This window comes from Ascidia mentula, chromosome 8, assembly GCF_947561715.1.
Source record: "Ascidia mentula chromosome 8, kaAscMent1.1, whole genome shotgun sequence".
Taxonomy (NCBI): Eukaryota; Metazoa; Chordata; class Ascidiacea; order Phlebobranchia; family Ascidiidae; genus Ascidia; species Ascidia mentula.
The window spans coordinates 2,120,448-2,139,176 of record NC_138573.1 but is presented as its reverse complement, the minus strand read 5'-3'; the positions used below and the strand labels follow the sequence as shown (position 1 = coordinate 2,139,176).

Here is an 18,729-nt window from a genome sequence, read left to right as displayed (position 1 = left end):
TCTGGTGTTTTTATTTATACTCCACTGTACACTCTACGCCTAAATGAACAATTTACTGCCGTAGGATCCGTTGTTGTTTCAGACCTAGGAGCGCTGCACGCCAACATCACAACGTGCGATTGACCATCAGCAAGACCTACGATGATTCAACAAGCACAACCTCCATACGATCCCGACCGTCTCCAACCGAAACCACCACGTTTAAACTGTCCTCGGGACGTTAAGGTATGTCGATGTGGATCAAAGGAAACGTTCTGAGAACCGAGTTGGCGTTTGCGTTTTGATGAGTTTTGCTTTGGCCAGCACGGCCGGGTGGCCACCTTTCGTCACATGCAGCTTGTCGCAACCCATCACCTCCCAGTGCGACTGGCTGCGATCCTGCGACAGACGGTGATTCTCCGTGAGGAAATCACCTTTACATGGGCGCCTGACTCGATACCATGCCATTTCATTTCCTTGTATATTGTTCTTTGCGTAGTTGCCTTTTTCGCAAAATAAACATGATTTGATTTGATTTGACTAACCTGGGTACATGAAAAAAAGATTATTCTTGGGAATATTGATGAGGCCCTAAAGGCGAAATATATATATATATTCTTACGATGCTTACGGTGTCTTGGACGATTTGGCAATAACCTTTGCTAGTCCTGCATTCACTTTTTACGAAACGTTTAGTACAACGACCAGAAATACAGTTGTCAGTGCGAGATTTACACGTTTATAAATATTTCTAGTTATGTTTAAGGTTGATGCGTCTTCTTTCGGCAAACTTTAATTTTTGAAGCCACTTCGGGTGGAACCATATATATATAGTGCAAAAGGCAACCGGTTTCCAAGCAGATCCGTTTGGCCACAGTGGTTCGTCGTCTCTGTTGTTCGGTACTCAGTATAGGGTACCCTGCAGATCGACGTTGCCCGAAAGGTACCACAAAGTGGAAGGTCATCCACGGTCGTAAAAGGTCATCCACGGTCGAAAAACACCCTCCAATAAGCTTAGTTTCAAACGTAGGACAGTTTATCAATACCATGTAAATTTGGCTTTGAATGTAACGCATAAACGTTTACACAAAGAATCGGACAATAGTATTAGAACCAGAAGCGGTTCTTCCCTTGTTCAAGTCAGTCAGAGACATTTGGCCACGAATTCGGTGGAGAAATTATTTTGCCCGCCTTCCTTATTCAAAACACTTTTTCTCAGAGGACCGTGATACGCTAGGCATCACAATGTTCAAATTATCTTTACACGCGCCAATGGCTTTGCCATTTCTTTTTTATGCTTTTCCACGCGAACTGCTATGTTACAAGAGAAAGTTTACCGTGCCTGTCTTGTGTTCCATCAAATGGAACTTGGTAAGAAGTAAAACTGTACATATGATTTGGAAGACTGAGGTCATTCAAACCAAAGGAAGTTATACTTTGCCACTAACAATCAGCACTAGAAGAAAGTGAAGCGCCACCAACTGCGTTGTTTGATGCAGACATGTTTGTGCAGTTGCTCCAGGCTATGCTGCTATTGTAGAAAGCCACGAATTTGTGTATCTTCTAAGTATTTTCTATGACACGACATTTGAAATTCGACATATCGAAACTCTACGACTAGCATTTAAATGAAGTGGGGCGTTGCCTGTTTGTTGTGCCAACGTTGCATCATGGCCACGATGATGCAAAAAAGGCAAAAATTAAAAATCTTACCGAAGCATTTAAGTTCCAATTTCTGTCACTCAGATCAGGGATGAATTGGTTGGATCAGAATAATATAAGAAGCAAAAATATGTCGCGAGTGCTCGTGTAATCAGATCAGAGTATCTGTTTACGTTAAGTGGTATTTTCTGGTGCGAAGTTCATTGATAAACATTCTTTTACCTTCATAAATATTCTTTTTCATTAAAGTTTGTTGTTCAGGCATTTATCATACACATTGAGCTTTAATTATAAAGTTATTGAAACTAAGGAACTATAGTGAACGTAACAAGTTGAGTGAACCACGCACAAACCAAACGCCCTGCAGTAAGTTATCGTGTATTGGTGCGATGATAGAAAGCGGAAAACGCAAAGGGAAACATTCAATCACCCAGCGTGACTTTCTGTTTACTTTTTCCCCCGTGTTTGTTTTGTATAAGTAGCAGGATATTGAACGTCCATTTCCTCCGCGAGTACTGCATCAGAAAAGCACGGAGAATTGCTCACTTGCAAGGCGTTGCATAGAAAAATTGTTCCGTGAAGCGCTGCCGGATTTAGGCGGAATAGAGGTTTCAGTTTTATTAAATGTTAAGGAGTTTGTGGTAAACCATGCAAATTGCCCTGGGCGAATTTCTTATCAGTTTGCTAGTGACGCTGCCAGGGCCATTGCCAAGAAAAATTAGATGCTTTTGCAAAAAGCGTGTTCAGTAAAGTCGACATAGCATTATCAGATACTTTCCCGCCGGTTTTACTGCACGCAAATGCGCGCCAAAACGCGCCATGTTGGCATTTTTGCCGCAAAAGAGGCGTGTTTACATCACGATTTCATATCATATTACGATTATGCAGTAAGCTGTATCGGTCCATAGTCACTTGTCTGTTCTTTTCCTGTTGTCTTGGCACTTTCAGGCAGACGTATTTTCATGAAAACATTAGTTTCGCGAGTTTCCATCGTTTTGTCAAGTGTAAGTGTAAAGAAAATCAGTCTTTCTTTACCAATGTCTCCAAAAGTAAAGAAAACCTATTGTACGAGAAAACCTTTTGAAAATCACGCGTTATTGCTTTAAATTGTGTCAAGCAAGGAGTAAGGAAGTTGACGTCCCGGAATAAGTTAGAACATGCTGAAATTATGGAGAAGTCTCGGTAAATACCAACGTCGACTGTGCATCCTGCTGCTCCTTTCGGCCGCCACCAATCCATTCGCTGTGCTGAGTTTATTGTTTTTTCATTACACCCCGGATTACCACTGCCAGATATCAGGCATCGAGGAAAATGTTACAGCAATGGTAAGCATCATACATCTTTACATTGTTACCCTAAGTAGTTGATCAGACAAAGTAAGGTCCTCAGTTGTTGGTGTCGGTTGTTTGTTACCTGGTTATGGGCAACCAACCGATCAACGTCGAAAGGAAAGTATCACACAGTGGAAAATTTCTGTGTGTCTGATAATTTTAAAGCTATAATGCAGCGCTGCAGTCACCTGCTGCACTGATGACACCATACAGGACGAAACAGCGTGCACTATTGCCTGTAGCTCATTGATTATATTATGACTCGGCTTCTATATTTTCTTTGTTTCTTAAAGTAGAGACTTAACAAGTGTGGCGACTACGACTATGTAATTTAATGAAAGTTATATCCCAATTAGATTCTCTCCGACTTCAACCAAACCTACAACGCCTCAGAACAAGCGGAACTTTACAACTTCCTGATTCCCACAGAAACCAGTCTGCTGGGAGAAGTGACGTCGAGTCGTTGCAAAATGTACAACCGTACACAGGAGGAGCTTCGCGAGTTCGCACAAGGAGTAATTACGCGTAAGTCTCGTGACAGAGGGTTTTCATTGTGTTACAGATATTAAAACCTTAAGGAAAGTGACGATTTGCCGAAATTAACAAAAAAGATTACATGCCTGACCAAAAGGTTGGCGGGGATTTTGCTTGTAAAGTTTTGAGAATATACAGCGAACGGTAAACGCTGGTCAAAAACACAACGTTTTTTCGTGGCTTTTTAACTTAAATTACTAGTATTTTTGGAAAACGCAATACACAAAAAGTGATGTCATTATTAGTTTTTGAATTTGCATAGGATTGAAAAACGACTCCGCCGAAATAGTAGCGTGTACTTCAATCGAGTTTCATTATGAGGAAGGCGCGTCTTCCGCTATTGACCAGGTATGTGTAAATGTATAGAGAGCTTACGTAGAATCCTTAACAACTTAATGATGCAATTTCAGTTCGACATGGTGTGCGAGAATTCGTGGAAGAAACCAATGGTGGGAGTAAATTATATGATCGGAAAGTTGGTCGGGAGTATCATCAGTGGATGGCTGTCCGACCAGTAAGTAACTTTTCTGGGAGAAACTTTAATGGTGGCATTAGGCCCCATTGCATTTTGTTCCGATTCGAGTTAACAATTTATATTAGAGCAAAAGAAATATAACAATCATTGAGCTGCACACTGTGCAGTCATACAGTCACCCGCTGCAGTGATAAGACTATACAGGTCGAAAAAGTAAGAACTTCTGTCTGCAGTTAAACAACCAAATGTTAACTTTGACATCCATGTGGAACGTCGGGTATCTTTTCATGGAGTCACCTGTATATGACTAATTTTTCGCTGGGCTTACAACATGATATCTGCGACTTGAGATTAACGTTATGGTTTGTTCAGATACGGACGGAAGTTTTCTTTCCTGGCATTCATCGGCTTCCAATTTTTGGCTTCTTTTACGATCAGTTTCTCGACCAGTTTCGAAATGTATGCGGCTCTGGTGTTTTGCATGGGTGTTGGTAGCACAGGCAACTACATGGCTGCTATCATGCTCGGTGAGTAATACGCATTTATCTATAGATATATACGAAAAAATGTGAATAGCACAGTATTTATTTCATCCAACATTCATCACATACCAGGGCTCGTGTCAACATAAACAACTTCTTCGCACGAAGATACAAAGTTTACTTACTTTAAGTGTTTTTCGTCAAACAAAAACAATGAAACAAACAGTGAAGCCCTTTATGTAACTGCTGAGAAATTCATGTTTAAGACGTTTCGATTGTACAATCATTCGCAATGTAAAATGCACGCGAGAAAACAATGTAATTCTTTGAAAAATCTGCAATATGCTTTGCGGACAAGCCTATCGCTGTGTTAGAAGGTTTCGATACAATCTCAAACGAGACCAAGCTGATACAAATGTATATGTTTTTAGGTAGTGAGAGCGTGGGCAAACAGTATCGCAATCTCCTGTGCAGCTTAACGTCCATCGGATACGCCCTTGGATATATGGCTCTACCATTGATGGCTTATTACCTTCAAGACTGGCGGTGGTACGCCTTTGCTACTGGGGTTTTTGGGGTTGTATACATTCCCTACTACTGGTAAGAGACTAGTGGAAACATATCATATTTTGCAAAATGAATATCTGCATATTTCCCTAAATATGAAGTTCGGGTAGGTTTCCTTTTTTCATACACACAACTGTACATAAAAGTTGAAACAAAAGAATAGGACTCCACTATCGTAAACTTAGTTGTTATATTTCATATTTGTTCTATCAAATTATATTTTCGAGTTTGTATAAATAAGTCGTAAGCTCACAAAAATATTAAACTTTGCCATGAGCTGTTTTTTTCCAGTAGAAAACTCCAGTAAAATTTTATTTCCACTCGCATCACTACGAAACCATTTTTCACGCAGGCTAGTTGACGAATCTCCACGGTGGCTAATTGCTGTCGGCAAAACTAAAAAAGCCGAGAAGGTCCTACAAAAGATTGCCAAATACAACGGTCAGGACATTGAGGTGAAAACTGAGGAAGATGATTCTAAGGAGAAAGCCAAGAAGAAAACAACAATCAGAACTTGGGTGAAGTTTCTGAAATCGCCATCCTTGGTGTTTCGTCTGGTACTCACTTGTAGTACATGGTAGGTGGCCAAAGACACACACAAATACAAGAGAACTAACGTAGCAGCAGCAAATCACACGTTGCAACACACTTTTTGGGAATTTATAGTTGGTGGCTTTGTTAGAATGTCGTACTTTAAAAACAAATAGTTATCAGCGCACTTGGTGTGTTGTTTTTGCCACTGCAGAACATGTCCAATACGTGATGAAACTGTGATGGGTGAAAGGTTGTATTTTATTGTTTTGGATGCGAGTGATAGGCACTGGAAGTATCAATATATTGATATTGATACTACCTGTAATGATATAGGTGATGTCCCTGGCGTCTCAATTGATCCATTTTATATTTTTAGGATAATCTGCAACATGACGTACTACGCCATCGTGTTCGACACAAACAGTTTGAGTGGAAGTCGTTTCCTCAACTGTTTTTATGCAGGAGTTGCTGAACTGGTCGGTTACTGTGTGTCGTACGCCACTGTCGAGTTGGGGGGAAGGAGGAAAAGTTATATCGGTTTCATGTTGGCCGCTGGGATTTCAATTGTAATCACGCCATTTATTAAGAACTGTAAGTTGCCGTTGTACACAAAACACGCCTGCATCACCCAAGCCTATATATTTGCAGGGAGCCCAACAGCGGAAACGATTCTAACCATGTTCAGCAAACTGTGTGTAACAATAGGTTACTACGTCGCGTACATATGCACACCTGAACTTTACCCAACAGTAGTGAGACATACGACCATGTCCCTTGCATCCGCCTTTGGTAGAGTGGGGGGAATGCTGGCGCCGTTGATTATTTTCGCAGGTCAGTGACAGATATTTTCATGTCTTGATCACATATGTCTACTTTGTCTGTTTACCCCTCCAACGGCTTGTTTGCGTGTTTTAAAGGTCAAGGGGGTGCAAGCTACATCCCCTACCTTGCATCTGGAATTCTCACAATCGTCGTCTCCTCCCTCTTCATATTCACACCAAACAGCCACAACGTTCGGCTGCCAGAAAGCATCGAAGAAGCTGTTAATATGGAAGACAGGTATAGGCTGTTTTGAACATGACTATATAGTGTGCGTTGCCATCTCACCCCAGCTAGATCAAAGTCACTTTCGTCTGGTCCATATGATCCTAATGATCGTCAAGTGTAGACCTTGGCTGTTGAGCATGCATTTTCTGTACTTTGCCAGGACTACAGTGTATAATTCCCAGGGGGGAGAAATTCAGGCTTTTCTCCTTTAAAAGCGTCGGTATTTGCAATGAGCAATTACGGTTGTCAGGATCACATACGTGAATGCACAGCTTTTTCGACGCGCTCGCGCACCGTAAATTGCCTTGACCACAATATATACTCCCCTCTAACCGCTGAGCTCCCTAGTCACGGGTCGTAATTTTTCCTATTGCTCCGGCAGGTCTGGCTAAAGTGGGTTCGGTCCACGGTATGGTTACAACGCCAGTGAACCCATTGCATTTACAATATTGTCCATGTTTCGTTTCAGAAACTGGTGCTGCTTGGGAAGAAATACAAAGTCTTCCTCTTTTACCGAACAACACGATTTCCAACTCGACTTACTGGAGGAAGATCGACAAAACGCTTAGACCGATCAACCTATACACTCCATAAGAGGGATGCACAACATGGTACACACGTGCCAAATGGCACAACAGGCTAATTTGACAATGCAATAGAAATATTATTACGCCCATTTTTCATTGTTGTCTATCGCTGCTTGTCTAGACGCGTCACGTAATTTCTGTGGTACGGGACTAGATGCATACACGTTTGAAGTATTTTTAAGTTGTTCGCCCAACGCCATAGCAACAACTCTTGTTGATTCCTTAACAAATGATGAATAATTTAAGATGTATTTAAATGCATATGCTGGAAATAGATAGATCATTAGCGCCCACATATTGATATCAAGCCTCGTTTTTTAAGCTGCAGATGGTGGAGGTTAAACTGTTAAGTTATGCGTGTAGTTTCAAAATCAACGTTTGTTTTCAATGTTTTCATAATGTCATTATTCTGCAACATGAGTTTTGACGTAAATAAACCTATACTTGTAATGAACATGGCTTATATATATTTATTAGTAGATTTTACTTTTGCACAGTTGGTTGAATTCACAAACCTTTATAAGTTACAAATACAGACAACTTTACTTAAAGTGTCTTCCTATTTCATAATTGGTTTGAAATTCTTCTTACAATATATAACATGTCACAATAACACGCGCATTGAGCTGGCGCGTCTGATTAGGCGTTGCAACTATAGTCCACATACCGTTGCTATATAGCTGATTGTGACAAACATGTTCACTGTTTTGGCCCAATAGGCTGTGTAGTCACCACATAATGGAAGCTTTGTCGGCTATGTAGCCGACAAGATCGTTGTAAGTCACGCCATAGCTGCAGTGATGGGTCGAAATAGTGCCTCTGTCTGCAGACCACGGCAAAAAAACATTATTGTTCCTATAACTTATACACTGGCTAGGTGTCAAAAATAGCAGCAAGCCTGAAGAACCATCTTAAGGTACAAAGTCAGTGGTCACTAGCATCCCAAAAAGTCCCCAAAGACATTTTTTCAACGGGCTTTTTGTAAACAACGTGCCTCCGGTTTGTTCACTCGTGAGAGCAATTTGTTTAAATTTCAAACCATTGTTGCAACATGGCCAACGTTAAACGATTTTATTATTCGTAATCTTGAGTTCTCGCAGCAGATCCCGGGCAAACAGGTCGCAACGACAAGGTTTAGGTTTTGGTAGCAACATAACCAGTGTAATTTACAGACTGGGAGTATGTTTAGAAATGCCGACGTTTCTTGTACAATGAAATGACCACGTCGCTCGCAGCCACGAGACAGCAAATCCCACTTGATTTAAGCAGCCGGACGCTGCTGTCATGGAAACAACCATTCTTTTCATTTCTGGATCTGACATACGTTTAGTCACTGCTAAGAAATGTTCAATCTGTGAAGGAATCTCGTCAAATACAAGCGGCTTTTGAGTGTTTTGCTGCTTTTCGACGCCGTTTACTTTTCTGTGTGTTTTAAAGGTCAAGGGGGTGCAAGCTACATTTCCTACCTTGCATCTGGAATTCTCACAATCGTCATCTCCTCCCTCTTCATATTCACACCAAACACCCACAACGTTCGGCTGCCAGAGAGCATCGAAGAAGCTGTTAATATGGAAGACAGGTTAGCTATAGGTCGCTTAACATTAGAAATTCACAACTTAGAAAACGATATAGTTTGAGAATGAAGAGTGGCCTAAAATCATTTTTTACTAAACTTTTACTGCAGCGACCCGGATTACAGTTTTCAGTGGGAGATCAATACGTTTATAAATATTTCTTGTTATATTTGAGGTTGACGGTCTGGTATATTTCTGAGCTGTGCGATGACCAAACTGCGAAACTATCAGTGTTGTTCGGGGATATTGCATTCACTTTCTCAGTAATTTTTTTATATTTAAATCAATGGGCGCGAATGCAATTAAGTTTTTACAACGAATAATGGATGTGTTGTTGTGTTATAACTTGATACTAATGCGTTCTTTCCGCATTCGGCGAAGCAGACGGGCGTGGAACAGCTTCCTGTAATGTTTCGTGGTAAGGAAATATAACGAAACAATTCGCAAACAGACGAACATGCAAAACAATGTAGAGTTTGGCTCTCTCAAAGCTTATTCTTTAATCTCGCATGAATTAAAAGTTTGGTTCATCAAAAGAATTTTGTCAAGGTTTGTGAAAAGGGCAAATTACGAGTTTTCTTTGCTGACCGGAAAAGCTGTGACAATTCTCCGCTACCATTACAGTATTTGCACAAAATTATATTTTGTCATCAGGGCTAAGTAATCAGATAAGAATGTTTCGATTATGGGAAGACTTCGGCAAGTACGAACGACGTCTGGCTGTTTTGCTGCTACTGGCGACCGTAACCAACCCGTTTGGAATGCTCAGTTTCTTGGTGTTTCACTACACGCCTGACTATCACTGCGACATATCAAGCATAGAAGGAAATGTTACGACCTGGGTGAGTGTGTTTTTACCGTCGAGCACATGTGGTGTTCTTGAAGCACAGCGCAATCAACTGCTATATTCAGTAAGAATAGAACTAAATGTTAAGCACTGGATGAGTAAACGTCTATCACATCTAGGTGTTCGCAGAAATACCATGCTTTCGCATAGCAAGGCAGGATCGCCCCACTGCGCAGGCCCTTTATATTTGGTGAAGCCTGTGAACCTCGGGAGATGTTGTTTGAACTTAGCACAGATGTGATGTGCCACTTACACATACACACATGTATGTTTATATATGTACAGTAAACGTGTTGTATCAGCATTTCGGTACATTCAACCGGAGCTACAACGACTCAGAGAGAGCAGAGTTGCGTAGATTCCTGATACCACGAGAAACAAGTCTTCTTGGTGAAGTGACGCAGAGCCGTTGCAAGATCTACAACCGAACACAGAAGGAGCTTCGTGACTACGCGCTAATGCAGTACTCAGGTCACTATCAATGTTAAGCCTTGAACAAGCTTTCCATTCCATTGTTTTATAGATACCTATTCGCTGTAAAAAAATACTTACATTTTTCCCCTGTATAGGATTACAAAACGATTCCGCCAAAATATCGCCGTGCAGTTCCATCGAGTTTCATTATGAGAAAGGCGCGTCTTCCGCTATTGACCAGGTATGTGTAAATGTATAGAGAGCTTCACGAATTACGTGAAATCATCAACAACAAGATAATAAATTTCAGTTCGACATGGTGTGCGAGAATTCGTGGAAGAAACCAATGGTGGGAGTAAATTATATGATCGGAAAGTTGGTCGGGAGTATCCTCAGCGGATGGCTGTCCGACCAGTAAGTAACGTATACATGGGTCACGAACTTTCAGTGCATCGAATTACGCAACGGTTAATGTACAAGAAATAATTAAAACAACCTGAGTTGGTGCAATGGAAAGGAAGTACGGCGAATCATTAAGTTTCCGTATTTCTCACTTAGTCACCCATGTAGAAAGTTTCGAATCTCTTCTTTCAACTCACACGTATATTTCAAGTTAATCGTTTCGTTGAACTTTCCTCGTGTTATCTCCGACTTGACACTAACATTATGGATTGTTTAGATACGGACGGAAGTTCACCCTTCTCATATCAACCACCGCCCAGTTTTTGGTTTCTTTTTTGCTGGGTTTCTCAATCAATTTTGAAATGTATGCTGCTCTTATATTTTGCATGGGATTCGGCACCACCGGCAGCTACAGTGCTGCTATGATGCTCGGTGAGTAAGTAATAATGAAAGATACCCCACGCTTGCACAAGCCTGAGTATCAACCAGACATTGGGCAAGTAATTCCGCAATCAACAAGTATAATGCATAGAATCTAAGAAAACGCCACGACAGTGTAACACCAGTGGGCAAAGGAGTTCCAAACGGGTACAAAAATACCCTTTTCAGGTAGTGAAAGCGTGGGAAAGCAGCACCGCAATCTCATATGTAGTTTCATATCTGTGGGATATGGAATCGGTTACATGCTCCTGCCTCTCCTGGCTTATTACCTTCAAGACTGGCGGTGGTACGCCTTTGCCACTGGCTTGATTGGGCTTGTTTACATTCCTTATTACTGGTGAGAGATAAGATATGTCAACATTCTGCTGTTATCAATATTTTATTCAAAGGGAAGATCTGATCTATTGTACAGCGTAGCGTAAAACCTGATGATTAGTTCGCAGGGAACAAATGTTGCTGCTGTGAATGGTTGTAAAGAGCTGTGCTTTCTTTTTTGATGAACACACTACAAGATGTGCCCCGCATTTAGTTTCGCTATTGTAATATCTTTTCAGACGTATTGTTTATGTTTAGTCATAATCTCGACTCAACCTCAGTGAACCATTTCCGCAAATCCGATTTTAACGTAATTTTTCACAAGTAAAAAGCGGACAAAAACAAACTGAGTGTGATTGGAGGAAATAGTACCAGCACGCTTCAACGAAACTACATTTTTCCCGCAGGTTAGTTGACGAATCTCCCAGATGGCTAATTGCTGTTGGCAAAACTAAAAAAGCCGAGAAGATCCTACAGAAGATTGCTAAATACAACGGTCAGGCCACTGAGGTGAAAATTGAGGAAGATGAGTCTAAGGAGAAAGCCAAGAAGAGAACAACAATCAGAACTTGGGTGAAGTTTCTGAAATCGCCATCCTTGGTGTTTCGTCTAGTACTCACTTTTTGCACATGGTAGGTAACATAACGGAACTAAAAATATATAAAATCACCTCGACTTTCTTTGGGATAATCGCCAAATTTACTCAAAGCAAACTTAATCTAAGAACTATAAGTCAGGAAAAACATTTTACAAAACGTGATTTTTTGATAACGAAGTAAGTTTTTTTTTCGAATGCCTCATACATTGTACAGAGGCACTGCAAGCTTGCGTATTGAGAAGTAGACACCAGTATATTGTTTTTTAAATAACGCAAATTGATCAACTTTATATTTCCAGGATAATCTGCAACATGACGTACTACGCCATCGTGTTCGACACAAACAGTTTGAGTGGAAGTCGTTTCCTCAACTGTTTTTATGCAGGAGTTGCTGAACTGGTCGGTTACTTTGTGTCGTACGCCACTGTCGAGTTGGGGGGAAGGAGGAAAAGTTATATCGGTTTCATGTTGGCCGCTGGGATTTCCATTCTAATTACACCCTTCGTAAGACTTTGTAAGTGGTCAGTAGATGGCAGGGAACGTCGGCAAACGCACCCCACTATCCTCCGACGAATATTCAAAGCTATTTCTTTGCAGGGAGCCCAACAGCTCAAACGATTCTTACTATGTTCAGCAAACTGTGTGTGGCAATAGGTTACTACGTCGTGTACATATGCACACCTGAACTTTACCCCACAGTAGTAAGACACACGACCATGTCCCTTGCATCCGCCTTTGGTAGAGTGGGGGGAATGCTGGCGCCGCTGATTACTTTCGCAGGTCAGTCACAGATACGAAATGACATTCCAGTCCCTGTTTGTTGCTAATAGGCGGATCCGTAACAACTTGTGCCTTGTCCGCATGTTCATACTCTTGTCTAGTGATCCTATTGGAATTTGCATATTGACGTTATAACCGTTTACAGAGATTTATCATGCGTAAGGCAATAAATGAAAATGATTTTTTGCTGTAGCCATCGAATTTGATTCCCAACAGAATATTTGTTACTGTCGTTTGTACAGCTATGAGCTGGACGTTAATGAAATTATTTGTTGACAGGTCAAGGAGGTGCAAGCTACATCCCTTATCTTGCATCTGGAATCCTAACAATTGTTGTTACTTCTCTCTTTATACTCACACCAAACACTCACAACGTTCGGCTGCCAGAAACGGTCAAGGAAGCTGTTGATATGGAAGACAGGTATATGGTGCCTAATTTCATAGATGAATTTCAAAACTCTCTTGCCCTTGAAAGTTGATAAAAAAATCCAGACTTTGAAAGCAGGACAGCCTCGAAAACAAACACTAAGAAAAAACGGTTCAGAATGGCTGCTTTGCTTTACAAGCTGTTTTCGATATAAACCTATTTAAACTATATAGTATTGTTTTATATCAGAAACTGCTGCTGCTGCTGTGTTCGTGGAAACCAAAACATTTCAACCGCTGAACAATCAGAGTTCCAACTCAACTTGCTGCAAATAGATGGTCGGCAAGATTACCGAAATGTTTCGTGTTCACAATAATATGCTCAACGTGTTTCCTATGGTGCTGGTATGTTTGCAGATGAAATTGTTGCTGAGAAAACCTACTTCACACAAATAATTATACCCAAATAAAAAAATCATGATGATGACAACATGTGTTGCTTGGAAAACATACTTTAAATAACAGGGCGCGAATGCAATTTTGTTATTGCGCATAACTATCCATGTTAACTTGATACCGACAAGTATTATATTGCACGGAATTCGGGGATGCAGACAAACTGAATCGTTGTGCATTCACGCGCCCGCTAAACTTCAAAGAATCTTCGTCATGTAGTCCTAGCATGCTTAGACGCTAATGAAACATTTTGATGCTTTTCCAGAAAAATTTACGAGCACATTTCCTTCCTTCTATTTTCGTTCAATGTCTGTCAGATTATAGGTTGCAATTACCGAGCAACCATGGACAACTAGAATTGTACGGGCGCCTGGGGCATTTTTTTAGCCGATATTCGTTTCGTGCAACCGCATGGTTTGCATGTACGTGCCCACTCGTAAGATTGCAAGATAGTTCGCGCTTTGCGATGGCGGATTGAAGCAGCCGATTAGGCAGTCACGTTAATAAAGTACGGAGGGAGAAAGGTGGGAGAGAGGTGCGGACAATGAAATATCATTGGATATATTACTTATGCAAAAAAAGCTTTGTTTCAAAGAATTTTCTTGGGCTTCTAGAAAAATTCAAATTTAGACATTTCTTTGGTCCAAAGTAAAAAGTTGTAAAAATACCCCTTACTTACTTTGCTTACGTCACAGTTACGTCACAAACTTATATTTTGTCGGGGTTGTTACGCAAGACAATGTTTAAACTGTGGAGAGACTTTAGTAAATACGAACGTCGTCTGGCTATTCTGCTGCTGCTTGCAGCTACAACCAACCCGTTCAGCGTGCTCAGTTTCTTGGTGTTTCACTACACACCTGACTATCACTGCGACACATCAAGCATGGAACGAAATGTTACGACTTGGGTTAGTGTTTTTTCACCAATAAGAAAATGTGGGGCAGTGAACTGGTACATATATTTATAAGTGACAATTCAAATTTTTGCGCTGTATCACAATAAACTTTCAATGGAACCCCTGTCAAATATCGATAGCATGTTTTTTTCTGCATAACCTTGAAAACCTTTTAAGTTTGAAAATGTTGTCAAAGGCATACTGCAGTGGTGCCAAATGAATATAAAACACTATATTGCGGCAGCATATCGCTACATTCAACCGGAGCTATAACGACTCAGAGAGAGCAGAGTTGCGTAGATTCCTGATACCACGAGAAACAAGTGTTCTTGGTGAAGTGACACAGAGCCGTTGCAAGATCTACAACCGAACACAGAAGGAGCTTCGCGAATTTGCACAAGATTGGAATGCAGGTTTTTCGGTCGCCCAGTGTTTACTCCGCAATATATAGTTACTAATCAAAGGAAACTCATTTTTGTGCAAATAAACTAAAAAGTGTTATGTGTTTTCCAAAGAACCTAAAAATGATTCTACCGGAATACTGGCGTGTTCTTCCATTCAATTTCATTATGAGAAAGGGGCATCTTCCGCTATTGACGAGGTGTAACATATATAAAGCTCAACAAGTTATGCGAAACAACTTATTGATGCATTTCAGTTCGACATGGTGTGCGAGAATTCGTGGAAGAAACCAATGGTGGGAGTAAATTATATGATCGGAAAGTTGGTCGGGAGTATCGTCAGTGGATGGCTGTCCGACCAGTAAGTATATGAACAGTGAAAGGTTGCTCACGTATTTCCAGAAATTGGTTGAAATAAATTGATATAATTACCCAAGAAAGACAAATCCAGAAATGATGACGTGTGATAACGGGTGTCTTCCGCAATTTCAACGCAAAACACAATATTTTTGTCGACAGTGTTTCTTTGTAATTTTTATTTGACTTTTTTCTGGGCGGTTCTGGTTTATGTCCTGATGAAGGTCAGTTGAATAACGACCGAAACGTCGTCCGAACTAGTTTTTCTTTTCTGCCAGAAGAGCCTTACAATACCAGGTTCTAGTTTATTGATATAAGTGGTTTTCCAACTTTACTTTGGGTTAAATATCAATCTTGGCGCTTTAAGACGTCGAAATTCTAACAGAATTTATACACAGTATTCCGTATATTGTTTAGATTCGGTCGAAAATTCACCTTCCTCACTTTGATGTGCATGCAGTTTTTAGTTTCTTTCACCATCAGTTTCTCGAGCAGCTTTGAAATGTATGCGGCATTGGTGGTGTGCATGGGGATTGGAAGCATCGGAAGCTACAGTACTGCAATTGTTCTTGGTGAGAAACCTTGCTGCCATAGTTCTATTGCCAACCCAAAAAGGGTTATTTTGTCTGGAGGCAACAGCATAAACATTGAAAAAAAGGTCAAACACTCTTAGGTTTTACGTGATCACTTAGTTTTGAAATTTCTAGGAGAGCTCGTTTTTGAGAAAATGTTTGATAATGTCGTCGGATTTTGTAGAAAGAATTTTGCTGACACTATAATAAGAAAGCAGTAACAAGTCCAAAACTTAGGGTGTCTAACATCCTCGTATTACCAATATTCCGAATTACTTCGCCTTCAAAATCCAGTTTATATTTGCAGTTTTTCCATTACCAAAACTACAGCTTCTGTTTAGGCAGTGAAAGCGTGGGAAAGCGGCACCGCAATCTCATATGTAGTTTCATATCTGTGGGATATGGAATCGGTTACATGCTCCTGCCTCTCCTGGCTTATTACCTTCAAGGCTGGCGGTGGTACGCCTTTGTTACTGGCGTGATCGGAGTTGTTTACATTCCCTACTACTGGTAAGCACCAACATAATCTGAATAAAAAATGGTATAGACATATCTTCTGTATCGCTTCCAAGTAGTTTGCGTGGTTAACTTTGCTTTTTCCAAGAAGCAAAAGCTTGCAAAAGATAGTTTGGAACAGCGTGATATAACCACCCAAACTAGACATATTTCTTGTGATCCAGCTTCAAAGTAAAAGCCCAATTTATATCAATTATTATCCAACGACAGAAAAGTAAAGAAGTGTCTTGAAATTTAGGTTAGTTGACGAATCACCTCGATGGCTCATCGCTGTTGGAAAAACTAAAAGAGCCGAGAAAATTCTACAAAAGATTGCCAAATATAACGGTCAGGACACTGAGGTGAAAATTGATGAAGATGAGTCTAAGGAAAAAGCCAAGAAGAGAACAACAATCAGAACTTGGGTGAAGTTTCTGAAATCGCCATCCTTGGTGTTTCGTCTAGTGCTTACGTGTTGTACATGGTAGGTAACATAACAAAAGTCAATCTTAACACAAAAAAAGCAACTTTAATTTTTAGGATAATCTGCAACATGACGTACTACGCCATCGTGTTCGACACAAACAGTTTGAGTGGAAGTCGTTTCCTCAACTGTTTTTATGCAGGAGTTGCTGAACTGGTCGGTTACTTTGTGTCGTACGCCACTGTCGAGTTGGGGGGAAGGAGGAAAAGTTATATCGGTTTCATGTTGGTCGCTGGGATTTCCATTCTTATAACACCCTTCGTTAGACTTTGTAAGTTACCTGTCAGCTACATTTTTATTTTGCCATTAGTTTTTTTTTTCAGTACAAAAAGGCTGTTGTTCATTGCCTTGTCGGGAATTTGTCAAACGTTTCTGTGCAGGAATTTCTATATGGTGCAGGGGCTTTGGCCAATTACGACTGCTTTTGGGTTCAGGATGTCGCATTGTTTCAAACCTCTTGTTGCAGGGAACCCAACAGCGGAAACGATCCTAACCATGTTCAGCAAATTATGTGTGGCAGTGGGTTACTACGTCGCGTACATATGCACACCTGAACTTTACCCCACCGTCATAAGGCACACGACAATGTCCATCGCATCAGCCTCTGGTAGACTGGGCGCAATTTTGGCGCCGCTAATTGCATTTGCAGGTTAGAAACTAAAATGTACAAAGAAAATATGGTCTTCAACGTATACAAATTGGATTTTTGCGTGTCAACTTAAACCGGTTACGTCTCGTGACAAACGGATTGTATTTGTCTACTGAATTCGTCCTGTCTAAATAATTTGCGTGTTTTAAAGGTCAAGGGGGTGCAAGCTACATTCCCTACCTTGCATCTGGAATTCTCACAATCGTCATCTCTTCACTCTTCATATTCACACCAAACACCCACAACGTTCGCCTGCCAGAGACCGTCGAAGAAGCTGTTAATATGGAAGACAGGTTAATAAAAACTTAATTTTGTTGCGGGAAATAGTAAGCCTCGATACTTGACCCGCGTATAAATTATTTCCAAGCGAATTACTTTTTTGCCTTGCTGGGGTCGATTGCGGAAGTACAAAATGTTCCAAAGGCATATTACAGCTATCGCCAACCTTTTTTAAGATTTAATTTGATAAATTTTTTAAAAAAACTTTACATGAAAAGAACTTTAAACGGTAATGAACAATAAATATGCAAAATACAATAACATGGGCACCGACAAAACCATCAGGGTCATCGACTCAGGTGCAGATGATATGACGATATATATCCATTGGGCATTCCTCATTACAGAAACAACACTATTGTAACGTAATTTTACCAAAAGCTATCAGTTATTTCAAGATTTTGATTTTATGTTAAGTCTAGTGTCTATCTTGTTGAATGTTGAATTTAGCAAAGAAAGGATTTCTTAGGCATAAAATTTACCTTAAAGCGAAAACATGAAAGTTGAACTTACATTCTGCTTCCACATTTTCCTGAATTCTGATCCATCCATGTTGATTAGAAAATGCTGCTGTGTTGGATTCCGAAGGCAACAACATGCTTCCAACCAACTTGAGTTACAACTAGACTTGCTGCAGGAACACCGACAAAATCCTAATTCTTCCTCTCGAATTGCTTAAAACACCATGTCTTATGCTTAGATGATTCGAACCTATACCAAAACAATAAACAGATAACCTTTCGGCAACGGTTTTAGCGCAAGAGAAAACGTGGAACACTATTTAAGCGTTGAAATAGGGTTTGTTTTCTTTCAAAATTTACACACTATTACGTCACAAACGGATCTATGAGCAGTGTAACTAACTTGCCAAAAAAGCTCTAGCAAAAGTGCATCAATGAAACTATATAGCTTAGTTACAAAAGAATTGAAGGCTTGAAAAGTAAATCTCTGGACAAAGGCAAAGCTTTACGTTTCAGCGATTACCACATTCTGTAGTCCACGCACGCTAGTGATGCCTGTTAAATCGGTTTGTTTGCCGAGTGTACTTTAAAAACTTTTGTCTTAGCTGTTTTATTTCCTTCAATAACCTCGACCAGACTTTTTTGTGATTATTCACCTCTTTTGTTCAAACCTGTACGAACAACATAGCTTCAAACAGAAATCACCTGACTGCACCAACTCTTTGAAGAGTTTGCGCGCTTCCAC

At 40.4% G+C, this 18,729-nt stretch overlaps 2 protein-coding genes and 1 pseudogene across 2 annotated transcripts; all 3 read left to right on the top strand.

Moving 5' to 3' along the window:
- Positions 1 to 2,777: 2,777 nt before the first annotated feature.
- Positions 2,778 to 7,553, top strand: LOC145910412 (organic cation/carnitine transporter 2-like). The gene is made up of 11 exons (XM_082997531.1): positions 2,778 to 2,966; positions 3,329 to 3,497; positions 3,769 to 3,854; positions 3,917 to 4,020; positions 4,354 to 4,508; positions 4,895 to 5,063; positions 5,383 to 5,607; positions 5,941 to 6,155; positions 6,213 to 6,395; positions 6,482 to 6,623; positions 7,081 to 7,553. The coding sequence occupies exons 1-11, from the start codon at positions 2,799 to 2,801 to the stop codon at positions 7,178 to 7,180; spliced, it is 1,716 nt and encodes a 571-aa protein (XP_082853657.1). The 5' UTR covers positions 2,778 to 2,798; the 3' UTR covers positions 7,181 to 7,553.
- A 1,893-nt stretch (positions 7,554 to 9,446) lies between these two features.
- Positions 9,447 to 13,312, top strand: LOC145910740 (solute carrier family 22 member 21-like; annotated as a pseudogene).
- An 818-nt stretch (positions 13,313 to 14,130) lies between these two features.
- LOC145910736 (organic cation/carnitine transporter 2-like) lies at positions 14,131 to 18,202 on the top strand. The gene is made up of 11 exons (XM_082997936.1): positions 14,131 to 14,298; positions 14,531 to 14,699; positions 14,802 to 14,887; positions 14,945 to 15,048; positions 15,462 to 15,616; positions 15,958 to 16,126; positions 16,371 to 16,595; positions 16,652 to 16,866; positions 17,062 to 17,244; positions 17,396 to 17,537; positions 18,085 to 18,202. Exons 1-11 carry the CDS (start codon positions 14,131 to 14,133, stop codon positions 18,200 to 18,202), a joined length of 1,734 nt encoding a protein of 577 aa, XP_082854062.1.
- The last annotated feature ends 527 nt before the right edge of the window (positions 18,203 to 18,729 follow it).